At 44.4% G+C, this 2,070-nt stretch overlaps 1 protein-coding gene across 1 annotated transcript in view; it reads right to left on the reverse strand.

Moving 5' to 3' along the window:
* Positions 1–261: 261 nt before the first annotated feature.
* Positions 262–2,070, reverse strand: part of LOC107109126 (solute carrier organic anion transporter family member 1B3-like) — a gene marked incomplete at its 5' end in the record, with an annotated part of 30,444 nt that continues 28,635 nt past the window's right edge. Inside the window, one exon of the mRNA XM_015409698.1 lies at positions 262–475. Within this exon, the coding sequence (XP_015265184.1) occupies positions 262–475 (214 nt within the window). The remainder of the gene's footprint in view (positions 476–2,070) is intronic.

Raw genomic sequence — 2,070 nt, forward strand, 5'->3', positions numbered from 1 at the left:
TTCCTCTAAGGAGCTCCGAATAGCCTACCTGGTTCTTTCCACACAACAGCCCCGTGAGGTAAGTTAGGCGTAGAGACTGGCCCCAAGCTTACCTGTTGAGCTTTGTGACTGAGTGGGGATTTGAATTGAGGTCTCCCTGGACATAATTTGACATTCCAGCCCCTACACCACAACGACTTTCTTTTAATCTTTGATAAGTCCTAGATGCTCCCGTGATCCATACACAATAGTCTGAATACAGTGTGAAGGTGGTGGTTTTCTCTACATGGAGGTCTCTTTGTCTGCCTCTGAAGCGTCTGCCACAGAATACGCCCCGTTCGGCTTTGCATCTTCATTCAAGGTGCCTTCTTTCTGTTCATTGCCGGTGCCTGCAGCCTCTTTCCTGCCAAAATGTTTCTTCACAAGCCAGTAAAACAACACTCCCAGCAGATAGGACGGTCCTCTTAAGCCAAAAACTAGACCCAGAAAAGCATATCTGTATAAAAGAAGAGAGTCCGCACAAAAACATTCCATGTAAAATCAGTTTCCTTGTGGATTCTCTCAAGAAAGCTAGAATTGTCTTTGTCAGGTAAAGCTCTCTTTACATGGTACAATCAGGCCTGATCCATATATTATACAGCAGACATGGGCAGTTGTTTCAGTCCAAGGGTTAAGGTTGTTTCTCCATTCACTTTTAATTCTCCAATGTGGACATGAGACCTTCCCATTTGAAAGCAAGATGTGCCTACACAGGTCAGTTGCTTTCTGTGCAGAAGGTCCCAGGTTCAATCCTCAGCATCTCCAGTTAAAAAGGATCAGGTAGTCTGATCTGTATAGTCCAGGCTAGCCTGATCTCATCAGATCTTGGAAGCTAAGCAGGGTCGGCTGTGGCTAGTACTTGGATGGGTGACCTCCAAGGAATACCATGGCCGTGACGCAGAGGCAGGCAACAGTAAACCACCTAAAAATAATTCTAGCTTGCCACCTAGTGGTGCACAATGCTAAATAGCTAGAACTTCTAGATGCCAGACAATCTTAGGATCTCCTGGCTATAGTACATACAATTCCAGATGATGATGATGATTTGGAAGCAACAGTGGTAGTTCTAGGAATCACTGGGAATCCTGTGGTAAAATCATAGAGTTTGGAGCAATTCCTAGAGCTACTGCTGTCACTTCCAGGTTTCCCCAATAAGTGACATCATCATCATCAACAACAGGTAGTGGGTGTTATGAAAGATCTCTTCTTGAGACAATGAAGAGTTGCAGCCAGTCAGAGTAGGTAAGACTTATTGTAATGGATTCATGCCCTGACTCAGTTGGCTACTTCATGTGTTTATCTAACTTAGGCTGAATCTACATCTAGCATTTGCTCCTCTGTCTTACCAAACCCACACTGGAATAGAAATTCCCATCTGCATTGCATGCCACTTTCACTTTGATTGGTTGTCGAATTTTATGGCGGCGTCCAGACTATATGCCACTTTCACATAGTTTGATCTCTGGTTTTATGGTGGCACAAAACCCCATAGTTTAAATCTCTCTCTCCTTCTCTCTCTCTCATCCCAGGTCCAATCCTCAGCATCTCCAGTCAAAAAGGATCAGGTAGTCTGACCTGGATAGCCCAGGCTAGCCTGATCTCATCAGATCTCGAAAGCTAAGCAGGGTCGGCTGTGGCTAGTACTTGGGTGGGTGACCTCCAAGGAATACCATGGCCGTGACGCAGAGGCAGGCAACAGTAAACCACCTAAAAATAATTCTAGCTTGCCACCTAGTGGTGCACAATGCTAAATAGCTAGAACTTCTAGATGCCAGACAATCTTAGGATCTCCTGGCTATAGTACATACAATTCCAGATGATGATGATGATTTGGAAGCAACAGTGGTAGTTCTAGGAATCACTGGAAATCCTGTGGTAAAATCATAGAGTTTGGAGCAATTCCTAGAGCTACTGCTGTCACTTCCAGGTTTCCCCAATAAGTGACATCATCATCATCAACAACAGGTAGTGGGTGTTATGAAAGATCTCTTCTTGAGACAATGAAGAGTTGCAGCCAGTCAGAGTAGGTAAGACTTATTGTAATGGATTCAT

This window comes from Gekko japonicus, unplaced genomic scaffold, assembly GCF_001447785.1.
Source record: "Gekko japonicus isolate JY-2015 unplaced genomic scaffold, Gekko_japonicus_V1.1 scaffold3374, whole genome shotgun sequence".
NCBI classification, from domain to species: domain Eukaryota; kingdom Metazoa; phylum Chordata; class Lepidosauria; order Squamata; family Gekkonidae; genus Gekko; species Gekko japonicus.